This window comes from Ursus arctos, unplaced genomic scaffold (assembly GCF_023065955.2).
Source record: "Ursus arctos isolate Adak ecotype North America unplaced genomic scaffold, UrsArc2.0 scaffold_4, whole genome shotgun sequence".
NCBI classification, from domain to species: Eukaryota; Metazoa; Chordata; class Mammalia; order Carnivora; family Ursidae; genus Ursus; species Ursus arctos.
The window spans coordinates 93,073,313-93,089,937 of NW_026623056.1; the positions used below are offsets into that span (position 1 = coordinate 93,073,313).

Sequence of the window (16,625 nt, forward strand, 5' to 3'; positions counted from 1 at the left end):
CTCACACCATCAGCCCGCCTCTCGGCAACAAACCCCATGTGGTCAACGGCTCCCCTCCCCCAGCCCTCCACGCTGGGTCCACATTTGATGACCGTGACCACAGGCCCCTCAGCCAGGGAGCTTCGGAGCAGAAAGCCCAGAAGCTGGAGGCTGGATTTCCGGTGCATGGAGTTCGTGCTTCCTGGACACACCCTGCTCCAGCCTCCTTTGCTCTCAAATGATTAGGCCGAGTCATTGGAGCCTTGGTCTCTGCCGCCTGCAGGAAGGTTCTGGAATTCCTGGTGCAGAGGTGGGTCTGGGGAATGTGCCCCAGGGTGAGTAGCCAGCCTCCCATTCACACCGGCCACAAAGCCTATCAGCCAGGGGCTTCCTCCTGAGCGGAACTCAGACGCCCACCAGTCTCCCAGCTCCTTCCCAGCAGTCCGTGTGCACGCCCCTCAAGCACTCCCTGCCCCCACGCCCAGCCCAGCCCTCCAGAAAAGGCCCCCCGTGAGGTCAGCACCTCTCTGAGCACATAGCCTTCCTGCTTCAAAGCTCACGGTCACAAAAGATGTTGCAAAACTTCAAGCCAAACAGTAAACACACCAAGGCAACGCCAGGACCTAAGAGGATTTAAACACAATGCAAAACATGAAAGTGGGACTTTGTGGGGTTTGAGGCGTTATCGAGGTGCGAGGAGTGGGGCCTGTAAGAGAAGGCCTCTGGGCCGGGCGCGAAGTGGCTGGCTGTCCCGGGGGCCTCCCCTGGCAGCCTGCAGGGTCGGGGGACACCGGTGCCCCCAGCAGCCCCCAGGGTTCTGGCTCCTGGGGCAGCCCCACCCACAGGGCTGGGCGCAGACTGGGGCTGGCTCAGATGCCTCCTGAAAATGCAGAGCGGCCGCGACCTTTGGGGCTGGCTGTCTACGCCAGCGTCGCTGAGCATGGAGACCTGAAGCCACGTTCCAGGAAGGTCTCCTCTGCCTTCCAGAGCCCGCAAAGACCCCGGGTGAGTCTGCCCAGCAACACTCAGCCTCTTGTCCTGAAACCCTTTTGACCGAGAGCTGGGAGTCTCTCAAAGGGACCAGCCACGCACACAGGCGAGGTGAGGAGACACGCGTCCCCAGGGGCCCCCTCCAGGGCCCAACTACAGGGCCTTGTATGGACGGACTGGCTCCTCCGCGCACCACCTGAGTCCCCAGCTCGGTCCCCTCACTTCCCACCTCCGTGTCCTTGTCTGTGAAGCGGGCCTGAGGTGGAATCGTGAGCCAGTGGAGCAAGAAGCGCCGCAGGCCCCCCTTCAGATGTGTCTGCAAATGGCAGAGAGGCTTCTCACAAGCGGAAGCAAGAAAGGTCGCGTCCGTGGAAATCCCAGGGTTTCTGGCAGGAGGCTGTCAGGAACGGGAAATACCACACCCCCAGCACCGGCGGGGCCCGCGGCCATCTGGTCTTGCTGGTTTGGGAGCCCAGGCTGCCGAGACGGGCCTGGGCCGCTGGAGACACAGAGGCCGCTGCCTGGGAGACCCCTCTGATTCCTGGAGCTCTAGGAGGAAGATATGGGCCCCCACCCTCCTTCACCTCCCCTTGCCCTTGTCCCTCTACCAACGAACCCCAACATAGGCACTCAGTGTCAGACCCCAGACCAAGCCTCCAGACTCCGTCCACAGGACGGCTCTAGGATCGAGATTTCGCTGTCGGTGCTTATGGTGTCCTGGCCGCCTCCCCAGGTCCCTCCCGCAGAGCCTCGCCCTTCCCGCGGGTTTCAGTGGCGGAGGAGCTCCGTGCCACCCCTGGGGACGGTCCCCACATGCAGGTCAAGCAGACTGTCCTTTGAACAGTGACGGCTCTGCCTGTGTCTCCCTGCACACGAGCCCCCGGAGCGTTGCCCCAGCGGCTGTTCGACAAGCTGGGGATTGCTGCTGCTTCCAAATCCATCCCTGCTCCCCTCTTTTTCCTTTTTGGGGAAGAAAATCCCCATCTCCGCACATGACCTGGTCTTCCAGCGTCTCGAGGGTCCTGCCCGGCCCCGGGAGCTGTTCCGTCCGGCTCTGTGACGCCGGCTGCACCCTGCGGACGCCGTGTCCACAACGCCCTCCTGCGGGTTCTGCCCGCAGCTTTCTTCTTCCATCCCGTCTTCACACCTGTCAGCCGCATGTCCATGCAGTCCTCCTCTTCCCTAATCGTCCCTCCTGGGTGCCGACACGGAGCTGGGGGGTGACGGCCAGTGGGGGCTGCCCCCTCTCCGGGCCGTGGCCGTGGCTCAGACGGAGCAGCCACATGGCAGAGGACACCTGGGAACACTTGTGGCACTTCACCCTGGTGAGGACGAACCCTCGGTGGGGGGGGCCATGGACACTTGTGGCGGCCTGGGCTCCTTCTCCTGCCCACAGCACGGCACAGAATTCAGACTGAAAGTGCTCTCCTTCGGAGCCCATGTGAGAAACCCACGGTGCACGGCGGCCTGAGCCTCTCCGATCTGGTCTCCAGGACCAGCGCACCCCCAGCTGACGGCGTGTCCCCACGTCCAGGGAGCCCCTCGATGGCCCCATTGCCCTCTGCTCTCACATCTCTCCTTCTGGATCTCCTGGGTTGATCCCCTCTCTCTGCCTCATCTTCTCGTTGTACATTCTAGAAGTTTCTCCGGCCTTGAGTTTCCAGTCCGGTTGACGAGTATCTTCTTATAAGGCCAGCAACTGTATTTTTAATACCTGAGAACTCTGTCCTTTCGGGGCATTCTGTATTGACTTTATACATGTGATGTATTCTTGAATACTTCTGAAGGTAATTAAAATTTAAAAGGTAATTAGGGTAATTACGATTTTTAAAATTCCTTGTGTTTTTAGAGCTAGCTCGGTTTGGTCCAGGGCGGGTGTATGTCTACACGTTAGCCTATTTCATGTTTTGTGTCCTTCACCAAACACCTGGAGGCTCCTCGCTGTCCGTTTGTGGTCCCTGGAGAGGACGGTGGCGGGTAGCATCTGTCCTTGGCGGGCGGTGCCTCCAGGAGCGGCGGCATCTGGTGGCGGCCCCTGGTGAAAAACACCTTTCTACCTGGGCCTTTTATCCAAGTGTCGGAGATTTGGGGTCACGGTGTTGGTAGCCGCAGGACAATAATCTCCCAAGTGTGCTCCCAACCCACGGCAGGAACCCCACTCGTGCCAAATGCACGGTTTGTTGGCCCCGCTCAAGACCCGGCCTGAGTGACCAGACGGCCGCAGGCAGCGCCTTCCACGCCAGGCTGCAAGACCCTGCTCTCGGGACCACGGGGTCCTGCTCCCCTGTCCCCCACCCGCCCGTTAGCTACCACGAAGCAGTGAGCCATCATCCCCTTCAGTTTCCACGGCCGCCCCTCGTGCGGGCTCCAGACGCACGAACACCCGGACCCCTCCTCGGGCTGGGCACCCCTGCTGACACGGGAGGTCTTTTAGAGCCCACGGGGTTCCCACACGAGCTGCGTCTGCCCGTCCCCTGCGCAGGGCTCCGAGCGGCCCTTACACAGCTGCTCTGTGCCACACGGGCCTCCTCAGCCGCCGGCCCCGCGTGTCCAGGCCTCCTCGCGAATCCCGACGTGGCTACCCGCGGTCGGCTCCCCAGACACTCCCGTGTCTTCAGTCCCACAGGTCTGGGGTCTAGTTCCACGGGGCATCTGATGGGCGGGCCCCACGCCAGCCCATTGCTGAACGCTTTTCAAATTGGCAAACACATACCCAGGCCCATGGTTGGGGGACAGCTGTGCCCCAGGCCCGCCGAGCTGTTTTCGGGGGCCTTGGCCTTGCCGTGACGGCAGACGCCGCCGAAGGAGCTCGTGCTCGAGGACTCTGTCCAATGCTGAGCAGAGCGATAGACCGCACCACCTGGGTTCCAATCCCAGATCTGCCAGGTGCCGGTCCCGGAATCCCGTGCCTCAGTGTCCCCGGGTGTAAAAGGAGACTACGGGCTGCACTCAGCTCACAGCGTGGCAGTGAGGACCGAGTGGGAGGAGGTGGACGAAGCTCCTGGTTCCGGCACTTTCCGCCCACCCGGCTCAGCTGCTCAGCCCCTGAGGCCCGCACGAAGGCATGTGGCTGCGAGGAATCACCTCACCCCAGTTCCACTTCTTCCAGGGCGCCCCCTCTCGGGATGGGCAGCCCCAGGTATGACCTCCTCCTGCCAGGAAGCTCGGGGTCCTGCTGCCTCCACGCTCACACCTGGGCCTCCTTGTTCCACGACGGCACTCGGGAACCGGCCTCCCACACGTGCTTCAGTGTCGCTCTGCCGCTGCCACTGCCTCCCCCGCGCGGCACGGCCGCCGGGTCACTGCCTCCTCCCCACAGCAGCCGGGTGCCTGCTCACGTGTGGAGGCCCTCGCCCTCTGCAGCTTGTCCTCTCGTCCCTTCCTGAGGGAGCCGCCCGCCGCGCGGACGCCAGACGTGGTGCCCCGACCGCACCGTGAGGGCTCTGAGGAGGACGGCGGGCAGCGGGCGGCGCGTCGGCCTCCAGCCACAGGGTGTGTACGGTGCAACCCTGGATGGCGGAGGAAGGCGCAGAACTGTTCTCCAGAGCGCTGCCGGCCTCGTCCCTGCGCAGTGGGCTCTCTGAGCCCGCCTCCTACACACCCCGACTTCTGCCCGCAGAGGAGCCTGCCGTCTGGAACGTCATCTTTCTCCCCCGTGTTTGAGACCCACCCCGTAAGCAGCCTTGTCCTAGAGGGGACGGCTTTCAGTCACTCCAGCCTCTCCGCACGGCTGCCGGTCTCAATAGCAAAGCCCCCATCACCCTTCCCATTTCCCAACAGACCCAGCAGGAGGGGGTTTCAGCACATTTCCTCTTCGCCCCATGACGTCAAACACCAAAGGAGTCACCACCCCAAGGCTCAGAGTGCCCTGGAAGCATTTCTCCTGGGAGAACAAAGGACCCGATAAACAAGCAAAGGGACGTTCCGGAAGGATCCAGGGAGGAAGTTGTCATGCTGGTGGTGACCTCCTGTCCATCATGATTGCCGCAAGTAGAGAGGGAACGCCCACGGTTCCATCAGGAACGGCAAAGGGCAGCCAGCGCCGGCCCCGCGTCCTGAGATGGGCAGTGTGTGCCCCCACCCAGTACCTGTGCCTCCTCCCACGGTCCTCGGCCAGGACCAGAGCCGGCACGATGGCTCCCGGGGCGCCCAGCACTGTCCCACCCCGATAAGCACATGTTGCGCCTCGATCCACTCCAAGGTGTTGCCAACCTGCCCGTGGAGCCTCGAACCAGCCGAGGCACCTTCATGGTCAGAAGGGAAAGTGGGCAACGCCACCCCGCCCCCACCCTCGACCAGGTCAGGGGCTTGCTGCCCGGCTGCCCCAAGGCAGGAACCCAACACCCACAGAAAGGCCAGTTAGACGCCGGGGCCTGCCCAGGGGGAATGAGGCCCACAGAGCAAGCTCCGTGCCAGAGGGAGGGCAGGGCAGGGCCCCTCCGGCCTCATTGTTGGACTGAACTCCGGGCAACACAGCTCAGCCTGAGCCACCCGTGGGGGGCGGAGCCTCGGTGAGGAGGGTCTGGAGCTGGGTGCTGGTCCTGGCCCTTTGGGTCCCCAGGTCCCGCGTCCCCTGTCTCCAGCAGCCCCGCTGCGGGTGCCAGGCGGCCTGACGGAGGCGGGACCCGAGGCTCCCGCCGGCTCCTTACCAGGAAGGCCTGGAACAGCTGGAAGGAGCCGAGGAGCCACACATACAGGTGGGAGTGCAGCCTCGTGGACGTGCCGTTGAAGGCGTTGGCCACCACCAGGAACGAGTAGGGCCCCACGGTGAAGAACTCCCAGTCGTAGGCGCCGGAGGTGGCAATGGTCTGGTTGGCCTCGAAGAGGCGGGTGCTTGGGTTCCACTTGTAGATGACGCTGTCGATGTTGTGATTGTCACCTGCAAGCCAGGCAGCCGCCGTGAGGCAGGGCAGGCAGATGGCCCCTTACGGCGGCCTCAGTGGAGCCCTGGCCAGCCTGGACCTGTTCTGGGGCCAGGGGGTCCGTCCGGTGCCGTCTGGCCACTGGGCACCGTCCCTGTGCACCCCTGCGCTCCCTGCCCCTGTGCTCAGAGGACAGCCCTCCCTGGGTCCTTCCTTTGGAGGCTCCGGACCCCTCCCCCCATGGCCTTCCATCTGAGAGCTGGGACCCCACCTTCCCCAGCCTCACCTCTCACACTGCCCAACGCCCCCGCTGCTCTCACTGTGCCCCTAGCTCAGGCCTCCGCACCTTCTGTCCACACCGTGCTCCCTACAGCTCCCCGGCTGCACTAGCCTCTCCCGGAACACTCCCGCCCCTGGGGAGCGCTGCTTAGTGGGCTCCTGGGGTCCCCTGCCCATGAGTGGGGCAGCAGGGGCTCCTCCCCGGCCCCTACAGAGCTCCCTGGCCGCAGATGCCCTGCAGGGCCCACGGCCTCGGACTCCGCCCCCTGGAGTTATACAACCAGGAGGGGCCGGCACCGCCCAGAGACGAGACCCCAGCCTCAGCCAGGCCTGTCCTCCTGCACCCACTGCGCCACCAAGTGTGTGTCCAGAAGGCACAAAACCACGTCCTGCATCCTCCAGCGACTCTGCCTGCACGCGGTCCGCGCCCCCGTCTCTCTGGGGGACACTGGCCTCCGGTCCAACCGTTTATCTCCTCCCCTACTGCAGCCGGCTCCTCCTACGAGGACGCTAGCTAGTTAGTTCCTGTTTAGTTGGTTAGTTTCAGATGACCTGGTCCGTGAGCTGGGTGGCCCACGCTCCCATAAGCACCGTCCCGGGCCGGCACCCACCCAGAGGCGCCTCTGTCTTCCTATGCGCACGGGGAGGAGGCGCTCAGGTGCGCTCACCTCAGACGGCACTGTAGGACGGCCAGCCCGAGAACCGGCCGTGTGGGATGTACTGTGGTTTGTCAACCAGGTGGAAACAGACCCGTGGGTGAGCTAGCCGCCCCCCCATGGTTTCCTTCCGCGTGGAAGGCCGCAGCCTACCTTCCCGGTGGTTCGCCACGGCCAGGAAGTGCTCCCCGGCCACCTCGAAGGCCTCCCAGTCCCGGGCGCTGTGGGTGGGGACCCTCTGGTACGGCGTGAACCTCAGCTTCCTCTGGTTCCACTTGTAAATGACAGAGAACTCCTGACCCTTCTCATTCGGTTCAAAATTAGCCACTGCCAGGAAGACCTGAAACAGAGCCGGATACTGGTTCTTGCCGTCAGTGCGAGGGGCCTGGCGCTAAGGCTTCTGAGCACCCGCGTCTCTGTCCGACGGCCCCGTGTCCGTGGATCCATCCGTCACGCTCCAGACCCTTCAGCTGTCTGCCTTCGTCAGCCCAGCGTCCCCATTTCTATCCCCAAACTCGGGAGCTTTCTGCGCAAACGTGCCCTTCATCCCCCGATGAGCAGAACGCACCGTCACGCTCTCCTCCCGCCTAGAAGCGCGCGCTGCTCTCGTCAGCGGCCACACACACCCCGGTACCCGGCGTGTGACTGGACCGGGAGGCCACCGGCTCGGTGTGTGGGGCGCCCGCCGAGGCCCCAAGCCCGTGTGCGCTCAGTAAGCCCGCACCTGCTTCGGGGACCGGACAGCCCCCCCCCCCGTTTTTTCTGGATTTCCTGATGTTTCTTTGATGCGAAGTTAACATTTTTATGATGAAGGTGTCGGCAACCAAAAGGCCAGAGAGCTAGTCAGCTGTTCGCCGCATGGACTGGGAGCGCAGCTGGGCTGCGGCGGGCTGCGAGCCACAGGAGGCATCGCGCAGTCCACTCTGCTCCTGGCGCACCCTCAGGGCCGGCCTCGGTGAGGGCAGGCTGTTCCTGGCACACACGTGCTGGTGAGAGTGAGGCGGGGGCCACGTGCAGGACAGCGGCCCCGGGACCCTGCCCCTGGAGTCGAGGGTATAGACAGAGCTGATAAGACCATGCCTCGTGCTGGGGGCAGCCCCTCAGACCCACCGCCCTGCCCCTGCTGCATCGGCCCTGACTGTGAGGGGGCTGCCCGCGAGCGTCTCACCCCCACCCCCGGCCCGGCCCCCTGCAGTAAGCCTGTCTCCATCCCCGAAGATTTCTGCCTTGTTGACCCGCTCGTCAAGTGGGCCGACAAGCTTTTAACTTAGCCCCGATGGGGCTACGTAGAACCGGACGGTGTCGTAGGAATGGTCTTGTCTTCTATTTTTTGGAAGCCAAATAGACTTCACGTTCTGGATTTAGAGACCCCGCCAAGTGTCTGACTTTGAAAGCTGCTGAGAACCTGAGTAAGACTTTGAAACCATGAGAAATACTTCCCCGTATCACCCACACGAGCAGCCCCCACCTTTGGGTTTTCCCAAGATAAAAAGGATTGAGACAGTTGCCGGGTGCAGACTTGCCTTTTTCCCGATGGTGAAATGTCTCCAGGACTGGGCTTGGTGTGTGCGGATGTTCTGGTACGAGGCGAACTTCCCATCCGTCCACTTGTAGATGGCGGACGTGGTTTTGCGGTTGGCGGCTGCCACGAAGAGCCCGGCCTCGGGGATGGCAAAGACCTCGATGCCCAACGTCTCCGAGCTGGTGAACAGGCTCTGATGTTCCTCCACATAGTCCAGCTTTTCTCTGGCTGGTGACGCAAGTGTGGAGACACACTTAAGGCCTCCCAGAATGGGAGCGGGACCCGGGGCCCCGAGCCCTGACCCCCAACGTGAGCCTGGTCAGGGCCGGCTCCGGGGCCACCGCCCGGAGCGCGTGTCACCCTCACAGAGAGGCTGTCAAAGGCGCCCGCTCACGCCTGCATGGGTTTCAGGGCGTGCGGAGACGCCGCGACGCTGACTGGATGGCACGGACACGTCGGGTCCCAACTAGACGTTCCCCCGATCACTGCTCCTGCACAGCTCTGCCCCGAGTGCATGAGGGAGCGGGGTCCAGGCTCGCGAGCGGCGGCCGTGGCCGGCTCCCGTTTCCAGTCGGCAAGGGTCCCGGGCGCCCTGGGCGACCTCGACTCCCTCGTCCCCACGCGGGAAGGCACCGCTGGGAGCGCTCTGGGGAAGGACGTGCTCCCAGGCTCCTGGCATCATCACCTGGCATCTGTGATCCGAGGGGCAGACAGGGCACCCGGAGGCTTCCCCCTCGGGGCCATGGGGACTAGACGCGGAGGGGTGACAAGCTTTGCCCAGGACACGTGAGTCCAGATGCAGCGTGCAGGCCTGCTGTCCTGGGGGGTCGCTCTCTGCTCCCAAGGAACGGTGGCTGGAGAAGAGCCTGAGTCCCCAGGCGGAGGGAGCCCCGCTGCCCGCTCACCTGCTAACACGGAGACCCACTCGCTGCCCACACACAGGAACAGCCCCTTCCGGCTGGCGTCAAACCAGAACTGGGCCTCCTCCACTTTGGTGCACGGAGGCCGGGAGCCCAGGGTCACCTTCATGTTGGTTTCTGGCGGGAGACAAGGGAGAGGAGCGTCCAGAGTACAGGTTCCCTGGAGGAAGATGGAGCTGGGAGGCAGACCTCTGACCGGAGGGCGGGGGGGTCCTGCCTTTGCGTCTGCCTGCGGGGACCATGAGGACGCAGCAGTCTCCATCGCGGCCCCGGGGAGGACGTGAGGCCCCGCACGGCAGGACGGAAGCTGTGAGGCTTCCCTGCCGGGCTCCCTGCCCACCCCAGAGGGCAGCCCACCTTCCCCTTCCCCTTAGTCATCAGCTGCTGCCCTGCCCTCCTCTCAGACCTGTCCCTCTCTGGCGCGAGATTCTCTAAGCTCGAGCTTTGCCTTGTTCCACGGCGTTTGACCCCATCAGTTCTGGTGACTACACCTCATCTCGGGCCAAGCCCACGGGTCCTGATGGTGCTGCGGGGCCAATTCACAGTGACGTGGGTGCGGCCTCCATGCCCGACGGCCAGCGCTGCGGGCACCGGGACCTCATCAGCACCCGGCGGAGGCCTGGGCTCACAGCCCTGCCTCCTGCCTCTTGTTCCGAGCCGGAACTGGGCGGATGTGGGAAATCTCCACAGAGTGCCTGAAAACTTCACTGTGCAGGGAAATCATTTTCCTCTGTGTCTCTTCTTTTACATAAAAATTATTCAAAATTGCACTGTTACTATAAAATTATTCAAAATATCATGGCAATAAACTGCATCAATTTGTAGACTATTTTTTAAAAGATGGATTTATTTATTTTAGAGAGAGACAGAGAGAGAGCAGAGGCAGAGGGAAAATCTCAAGCAGACTCCCCGCTGAGCACGGAGCCCGACATGGGGCTCGATCCCATGACCCTGAGATCGTGACCTGAGCCGAAATCAAGAGTCAGACGCTCAACCCACGAAGCCACCCGGGCGCCCCAATTTGTAGTCTATTAAAGTATTCTCCAACGTGAAAAGATGAAAAGCAGCAGCAGGGGGCGCCTGGGTGGCTCAGTCGGCGAAGCGTCTGCCTTCAGCTCGGCTCATGATCCCGCAGTCCTGGGATGGAGCCCATGTCAGGCTCCCTGCTCAGCGGGGAGTCTGCTTCTCCCTCTGACCCTGCCCCCTCCCACGCTCATTCTCTCTCTCTCAAATAAATAGATAAAATCTTTTTAAAAAATCAGCAACCAGTACCACTGGGAGTTCGGAAACCCATCTTGGGACGGGTCCTGTGGGTGATGCGCTTGAGGGGCTCGCCTGACTGGTGAAGCATGACGGCAAGACTCCGGAGGGCAGGGGCTGTGTCGTGTGTCCCCCCGCCCCCACAGGCGGAGTGGTGGTGGGAGGGGATTCGACGCCCCGGGGAGGGGGTGTGGCTTACACCAACGGTCCAGACTGTAACTTTACAGGGAGAGCACAGAAGCCCACACTAGAGAGAGCAGGGCAGGGGACCCTTTGGGCTGGGGGACCACGGACAACTGAAACATGCCTCTCGAAGTTCGGGGTCCCCACTGGGGCGGGGGCTGAGATTTAGATGCCTATCAGAGAGGGATGGGGACAAAGATCCCAAATACTGGTCGGGGGCAAAACAGGCCGCAGACGGAAGTCAGAAGGCTCAAGAGAAGGAAGATGATGTCAGGGAACAGCCCCAGGCGTCCCAAGTAGGACTAACGGTCTCTTGAGGGCACCATCCAAGTGGGGCTTGGGGGCCACTGGGCGAGCCAGCCAGAGGAAAGATGGATGATGCTGGCGTGTCTGACGGGGCCAGTCCCTTTGTCAATTTGATAATCACCCTCCTGTCTTTGCTCCCAGGGGAGGTGGGAAAGGGACAAGGCCCTTGGGGTTCACCATCAGTGAGCGGGAGTGGGTGACTTTGACCTACTAACCATAGGGATATTTTAGCACCTCATTATCTTCTGGCTTCCCCGGGAGACCCTGCAGGACAGGAGGGATGGACAGCACAGCCAGCTCGGCACTCCTGCAGGGACAGAGCCTTGGGGTGGCGTCCGAGCCGGGCAGCAGAACCAGCTGCCTCACCAGGCCCTGCAGAGAGAGGGACAGCACGTTCAGAACTTCGCCACCAGCGAGCGCCTGGACCACTGGGCTCAGCCTGTCCAGACCCTGGTGCAGGGGTGGGAATGGGGCATGGAGGGTCTATCCATCCATCTTCTCTAGAGCTAGGAGAGTAGAGCTTGCTGATTGGTTGGGGGGCATGGGGAGCACTGAGAGCAATGGTGGAGAACTATATACCATTCTGAGGTAATTAAGTCACAGAAAGGGTTTTTGCTATGAACTAACCTAGGGTGACTAGGCTGCATTGCACATCTATCCATCTGTTAATCTGTCTGTCCATCCACCCATCCATCCATCCATCCATCCACCCACCATATGTCCATCCATCCATCCATCCATCCAACCATCTATCCATCACTCAGTCACTCATCCATCCACCCATCTATTCACCTATCCAGCCAGCCATCATCCATCCATCCACCCACCCATCCAGCTATCCATTCATCCATTCATCCATCCATCTCTCACTCACTCATCCATCCATCCATCCACCCACCCATCCATATGTCCATCCACCCACCCATCCAGTCATCCATCTGTCCTTCCACCCAATCATGCCATCCATAACTATTCACCAAGCACCTATCATGTATCAGGCATGGGTCTAGACACAGCACAGCAGGAAACAAAAGCCCCTACATTCATGGAACAGGGTTCTCCCAGCTGCAGTCGAGGGGAGAAACAGGTAATGAGCAAGCACACTGTTGGTCTGAGGACGGTCAGGGCTACAGGAGATGGGTACAAGGCCCATCTTCTCTGAGGGATGGGGGAAGGTCTCCAAGGAAGTGGACGTGGAGCAGGGCCCTGAAGGTATAGGGTGTGAGCCATGGTGGCAGTGAGGATGAGTGTGCCAGGAGGAGGGAACACGGTGAAATGTGCCTGGCAAGTAAGGGGCCCCAGTGGAGCCCGGGGCTCCCTGGTCCCACGTGGCACACACAGCAGCCTGTCCGTCAGAGCGTGAGCACAGCAGGCCTATAGTGACGGCCCCTCTGTGGGCACTGCTGTTGGGAGGCCAGACGGCAGCCCCTTCCCTACTTACCGTGAACAGGCCTTTGGTCCTCTTGCGGCTGCCGATGAAGAATCGGGCTCCTCGCACCGATAGGGTGGCCGGGAAGGGCACGTCAGCCATTCTGAAAACATTTGAGGGTAGTTTTAGGGCCATGGGGGAACTGGGTCACAGCCCATTTATGCAGAAAAGGGCAGGGAGACGCAGCACAGGAGAGGCTGGAACAGCAGATGACCCACAGCTCTGGAGCCGGGAGTCTGGGATCTAGGTGCGGCGGGCCGCGCTTCCTCTGGTGGCTGCAGGGGATGGTCCTCCAGCCTCTTCCAGCCTCTGGGGCTTCTGGTAGTCCCTGGCTGTAGCCAGGTCACGGCCTCTGCCTCTGTCTTCACAGGGCCGTCTCTGTGCCGCTTCTCCTCTTCTTAGAAGGACAGCAGACTCTGGACCGGGGCCGCCCTACTGCAGTACGACCTCAACTTAACTCGATCGCCCCTGCAAGGACGCAGTCTCCAAGCAAGTTCCCATGTCCGGGTTCTGGTGGACCTGAGTTGCAGGGACGCTCTTTGCTCCAGGACAAGAGTCCTCTGCAAGTGCGGCTGCTGAGCTGTCTGCTCAGTGTCTCCTCCGTCTCTCGGGAACCTCAGTGGCTCCTACTGGCATTGGGTCTGCCTGCCCACCCTCCACCAAGCCTGGGGGGGAACGGATCGTATCTGGCAAGGAGGGGTGCTTGCCGGTGACCTGGGAGATGCTGGAAGGTGTGGCCCGAGCTGGGTCTCGACGTGGAAGTGGAGGCTGAGCCCTGGGGATGGGGGAGGAGGTAGACGCCTGCTGGAGGGGACATCCTGACTGGAGCCTCTGGGGTGGCCGAGCCAGGCGTGTGCTTTCTCCTCACAGCCCAGGGCCTCCTGCACCTCGATGCCTTTTCCTCCCGTAAACACACCCGCTCCTTCCAGGCTCACATCTGGCTACAGCTGGCTGTGGTGAGGCCAGCTCCTGACCGCCATCCCAGAGTGCCCCGTGCTCCGCTCACAGCTCTGGTCACAGCTCTGGTCACACCCATGAGGCCCGTGAAGCCTGGTCCCAGGGCCCCGAGTCCTCCACGGCCACCATCGGCAGTAGTCCCGCCTCCTTCCGTCCCCTTCCTTGGCCCTTGCTCTCCCCGTCACAGAGCTGTCCCCAGTGCTGGGTCCCTACCCGGTAAAGGCCCTGATGTACTTGGGGGGCATGGGGGGACATCTGTAGTAGATATGTATTTAAACAAAGTATTTGAATGTCAAAGATTCTTTTTACTATGGAGTAAGTTTGATCTAAAAGCACAGTGAGAGCCTACCTTTGCAAGTACTATTTGGAATAATGATAGATGTAATGCAAACTGGACAATCTGTGATTAAAAAAAAAAAAGAGTGCCCAGCCCCACTGAGCCCAGATGGAAGCTGAGGGCGACGGGGTCATCACTACCTGGCAGGGCCGTGGGGACCCACGCGCCCTGGTCCAACCTAGCAACCAGGGGACGGCGGGACAGGGAATGAACTCAGGCTTCTGAGTCCCTGGGGCCCTGTCAAAACTACCAGAAGGATTATTCTGCATGTTTATTTGGGGTTTTAGTGACCGTCCACTCCCTCAGCCCAGACAAGCAGATCGAGTCTTGGGTCAAACGATGTGCTGGAAATCAAGAGCAGGAGCTGGGTTCGAGTCAGGCGGCAGGTTTAGTTCGGCTCCGGCGCCTGAGCTCTTTGTGGGCTTCCTCTGCGGCTTTTCGCGATGGCGACCACGCTCTGCAGGGCACCTCCTCTCCCACGTCCAGCGCACCCAGCCCCGGGCGCCTGCATCCGCCCCACCCACGGCGGCCTTTCTGGAGGACAGGTTTGGTCCCGGCCTTGCCGATGACCCTGCACTCCTGCCTCAGGGGATGGTTCCCAACGACCGTCTGCCCACAAGCCTGAGCGCCCGCGGTGCACGCTGTGCCATGCCGGCCACACCCACTGCCCTGGACGCATCTCGTCGGGCAGCACGCAGCCCCGCACCGCCCTCCCCTGGCGTCCTGCTACCTACATGTCCACCGGGAGGCCACAGTCCGTGGTGAGGGAAAAGGATCCTTCAGACACGGCCAAGACCAGCGTGTGCCATTGGCTGTCCATCAGAGTGGGACTGCGGAAGGTCACTCGGGTTTGCCAGGCGCCCGCCGTGTCCTGGCTGAGGAAGAGGAAGTGCAGCCGGGTGGGCGAGTACCGCAGGCCAAGCAGCAGGGCGTCGGGCTCCTCTGCCACCACTGAGAACAGGTATTCGTTCTTCTGCAAGACAGGGTGCCACAGGGGAGGCAGGACAGGTAAGGGTGCGGGCAGGTGATGGTGGGACAGGGGAGGGTGGAGCAGGAGAGGCAGGGCAGGGGAGGGCGCGGGCAGGTGATGGTGAGACAGGGGAGGCTGGGCAGGGGAGGGTGGGACAGGGGAGGCTGGGCAGGGGAGGGTGGGCAGGGGAGGCAGGCAGGGGAGGGTGGGACAGGGGAGGCAGGCAGGGGAGAGTGGGGGCAGAGGAGGCAGGGCAGGGGAGGGCAGGGCTCTCATGGCAGGGTCTACCCTGGTGACCAAGATCTGTGATAAAACCAAACGCACTGCTCGAGCCTCTCAGGTCGGCCACTACCGCAAACCCAGGGAAGCGTGCTGGCGAGGACGTGGGGAAATTGGCCCCGGCGGTGGGGTTGCCGCACGGTGTAACTTTGGTAGAGGACAGAGTGGCGGTCCCTGGAAACATCCTCACAGAATGAGCACCGGCCCCAGCAAGCCCGGTCTGGGCCAGCGCCTGGACTGACGTCTGGGGCTCGGAGAGACTCTCCGGGTGCCCAGCCCATTATTCACGGGCACTAACACACAGAAGCAGCCAGGGACCCCGCGGTCTGCCCGTACAACGCACGGTGACTCAGCCTAGGACACGGGTCCCAGCGTCCACACCGATGACCTAGAGGACGTCACGCTGAGGGAAGTCAGCCAGTCTCGCGGGACAAGGCACGTACCGCACGGTCCCAGAGCCACCACATTCGGAGACAGAGACTAGGATGGGGGCACCACGGCTGGGGGAGGAGCGGCCGTCGGGCTCAGCGAGGGGGATGGAACAGTCTGGACGCGGACGGTGGGGACGGCAGCACGACAGTGTGAAGGTGCTGAGTGCCACCGAACCGGAGCCCTGGGGACACCCGCAGGCCGGCCACACCTCCCGTCCCAGCTCAGCGGACCCATGCTTGACGTCCGTCGGTGCCGCTCAGGGTCCCGGGCTCCCCAGCCTAACACAGCCCACGGCGCCCTGACCGGGCCAGCGGCTGTGCAGCCTGGGCTACAACGCCTCGGGCAGGCCCCCGCCGCCCACAGCGATGACCCGTCCTGGGCAACGACACTGCTAACGCAGTTAACGCCGCACGATCCTCGTCTTCAAACCAACGCGTCATCCAGTAAAATGCACTTGGCACGCTTGGTCACGTGGCCTGTGGTGCTGAGGGGACACGCAGGCCCCATCGGTTTCCAGGCTGGGACGTGGCACCCAGACATCTCTTCCACGGCACGGAACTCTCCCACGTGGCAACTTTCAGGGAGTGGGGCGATGCGTGGAAGCCAAGAACCACAAAGGCGGGACAAAATCCTCACGGTCTTGCCTGGGACATGAGACAAAGGGCCTGGAGGAGTACTGACGTCACAGCCATGGCCCTGCTGCGACGGGAATCCCCACGTCCCTGGGTTCTGGGCCCAGCAGCACTGACCTTCCTGGCAGAGGGTGTGACTGCCCCCTGGGGCCCTGGCCAGAGGAGTTAGGCCCCTGCCCTTCGCGATTTCTCATTCCCTCATTCCCAGCAATGTCTGCAGCTGGAGGAGACCAATGTCCGCTCAAAACCCTGGGTTCCCCCGCCCCCATGAGGGTCAGATGAAAGGAAGCAGATCCGTTGGGCAAGTGAGTTTATTGGGGTGCCCGAGGAGGGGCTGACGGGTCAGATGGTGAGGCCAAGGGACCCGAGCAGAGACACTGGGAGGGAAGGACAGGGACCCAGAACAGGTGGAGGCGCCTCCTGGGAGAAGGAGCCCCGGGGAGCAGCGGGGTCAGCGGTCTGGGGATGCAGGAGGTCAAGATCAGGTCAGGAGCGTGGACACATGGGGGACCCCGTCCTGGGTGCGGGCAGCCACCTAACACAGGTCAGGACTGGACTGAGGGGGCGCTGGGAGGACCACCGTCACTTGGTGGGTCCTGAGCCCAGCTGGCCCTGGGGGGAGAGACGTGCCC

General features: G+C 62.4%; 1 protein-coding gene across 1 annotated transcript in view; it reads right to left on the reverse strand.

Annotated features, from left to right (window-relative positions):
- TSPEAR (thrombospondin type laminin G domain and EAR repeats) overlaps window positions 1–16,625 on the reverse strand; it is a 56,839-nt gene that overhangs the window by 11,141 nt on the left and 29,073 nt on the right. Inside the window, exons 4-10 of the mRNA XM_026500625.4 lie at window positions 14,415–14,653; window positions 12,399–12,489; window positions 11,173–11,329; window positions 9,194–9,325; window positions 8,290–8,516; window positions 6,920–7,106; window positions 5,619–5,848 (exon numbers count right to left, since the gene is read on the reverse strand). Coding sequence (XP_026356410.3) covers window positions 5,619–5,848; window positions 6,920–7,106; window positions 8,290–8,516; window positions 9,194–9,325; window positions 11,173–11,329; window positions 12,399–12,489; window positions 14,415–14,653 — 1,263 coding nt within the window. The remainder of the gene's footprint in view (window positions 1–5,618; window positions 5,849–6,919; window positions 7,107–8,289; window positions 8,517–9,193; window positions 9,326–11,172; window positions 11,330–12,398; window positions 12,490–14,414; window positions 14,654–16,625) is intronic.